At 37.0% G+C, this 2,257-nt stretch overlaps 1 protein-coding gene across 1 annotated transcript; it reads left to right on the forward strand.

Annotated features, from left to right (window-relative positions):
• Positions 1-499: 499 nt before the first annotated feature.
• Positions 500-1,936, forward strand: LOC107783872 (uncharacterized). The gene has a single exon (XM_016604900.2). The coding sequence runs from the start codon at positions 621-623 to the stop codon at positions 1,284-1,286; it is 666 nt and encodes a 221-aa protein (XP_016460386.2). The 5' UTR covers positions 500-620; the 3' UTR covers positions 1,287-1,936.
• Positions 1,937-2,257: the final 321 nt, after the last annotated feature.

The raw sequence follows: 2,257 nt of genomic DNA on the forward strand, positions 1-2,257 counted from the left end.
AACTGATATCACTATAGTAAGGAATTTTACACTTTGTAGGTCGGAGGTAAATACTCCAAAGACCACTACAACACTCAAAAGAAATAACCCTCTTTTGATATTCCCACCTCACTACAATATCGCTCACTCTCTATTTTCCTCACAGACTATTTTCTTATACCTTGTCTGTGAAACCTCACTCTTTCTTTCTCTCTTTGTTGGTGTGTAGAAATGAGAGTTGAAGCTCTCCTTTTATAGCCAAAGCTTCACCCTCTAAAGCCTACAATATTTGACAATTTACACACACTTTTCACAATTCAACAAAGTTGGCTACCAAACCAAAGAAATTCAACAAGGTTGGCTACCAAACCAAACTAATTCAACAAGGTTGGCTACCAACCAAACCAAGTCAACAAGGTTGGCTACCAAACCAAAGAAAACTCTTATTAGGCACATGCCTAATACTTCTTCAATGAGATGGACATCATCAAATAATATACACATATATAAGTAGATTGTATGCATGTTTCTTCAATCACAGTTTATCGATTACTCCCATCTTCTTCTGCCTTCTCCTACTCCCTAGCTACTCTCTCATCCCCGGCGGCGCCACCATAAATCACCACCACCGCCAGCAAAAAATGCCAAGAATTCTTCAAAAGAAATTCTACCATTGCTTCCCAAACTTCAAATGCCTTCCCACAAATCTCTCTCTATCTTTCGAAGAAGAAGAAAATGAACAAACTATGAAAAACTTCAACTCTGTTTTCGACATTCCTTCTGATTCCGCCACTTCTAAATCTCTCACTAATTCCTCCACCTTAACAGAAGATTATATCTTCTCTTCTTTTGAAGATTCAGAATATTCTGATACTGATTCTAACAATATTCCCGATTTCTCCAATGTCTTTGCATCTCAACGCTTCTTCTTCTCTTCCCCTGGTAACTCCAACTCCATTGTGGATTTTCCGACCACCCCTTCGCCGGAGAAGAGAGAAGAGTCGGTGGTCACCGGCGGCGTTGCAATTCAGACGTACTCGCCTGACCCGTATTCCGATTTCCGACGATCAATGCAAGAAATGGTGGAAGCTCATGAGTTGACCGACGTGAAAGCCAATTGGGAATTATTGCATGAACTCCTCCTCTGTTATTTAAACCTTAATCCGAAACATACCCACAAATATATCGTTGGTGCTTTTTCGGATCTTGTTGTTTCTCTCGTGACGTCATCGAACGATCAAGAAAAAAAGACGAAAGATACAACTAGACGATCAACAGTCAACCATCTTATTGTAAAAATTGAATAGATTCAATTTACTGTCATTAGGATCTTCTAAAACAGTTTACTAAACCCATGGAGTTGTCTGGAAAGATTAAAATATCGTGAACTTCTTTTTCCGAAGAAGAAGCAATGACTGTATCTGAGGAGTAAGCATCAACTAACGACTACAGCCCATGAAAATTGCACGGTATAGAGTCATCGTCACATCGGTTGGTTTAACTATTTTCTTTTTTCCTTTTTCTATCTAAACATGTTTTGAAAGTTAGATTTAGTTTTAAGATTTTTATTGGATGGCTTTGTCTATGGTGTAACAAAGTTTGACATGTTTTCTTCTGGGAAGACAAAGTTGGAAAAAGAAAATCTAAGAAAACCAAGGAAAGCGTGGGACGTTAACGTGCCTCGATGCATGTTATTTTTCTAACGTCTTATAGTAGCACTTAGCAGTAGTATTGTATAATAACAATAGTATATGTTGCAGTAAAAGAATGTTTTTCCTCGTTTCAATGAATGTTTGAATAATATCGGGAAATGCTACGGATTCTCGATTTTCTTTAAATTGATTGTCAATTAATTAAGCAGAAAATATTTATTGTGTTAGGGGAAAGTGCATGGACAAAAGAACAGCTTCTTATGTTGTCCTAAATCTTGCTTTGTGGTCCCAGACAACTTTTGGAATTGTTAAGCTGCTTTTTAGTACACAAAGTCACAAGCAACTTCTGGCTTTCCTTTGTCCTCTAGAGAGCTAAGTAAATACTGCTACTGGACTTCTAGCTTAATTTGCCAGACAAATAATTTTCAGCTTGTCAGATGTTATTGTCGTTTGGGAGATTTCCATTTTCCGTAATTAAGCAATAAAACAATGTATAAATGTTTTTATTTTATGTTGCAAGAGAAACCCCTCTATATAAGGTCAAGTATTGTGCCATCGGGTCGTTGATTTTGGTAGTTTGGTTATAAATTGATAATTAATCTACTATCACATATACTAAGAGTGTA

The sequence above is a fragment of the Nicotiana tabacum genome, chromosome 14 (assembly GCF_000715075.1).
Source record: "Nicotiana tabacum cultivar K326 chromosome 14, ASM71507v2, whole genome shotgun sequence".
Lineage (NCBI taxonomy): Eukaryota > Viridiplantae > Streptophyta > Magnoliopsida > Solanales > Solanaceae > Nicotiana > Nicotiana tabacum.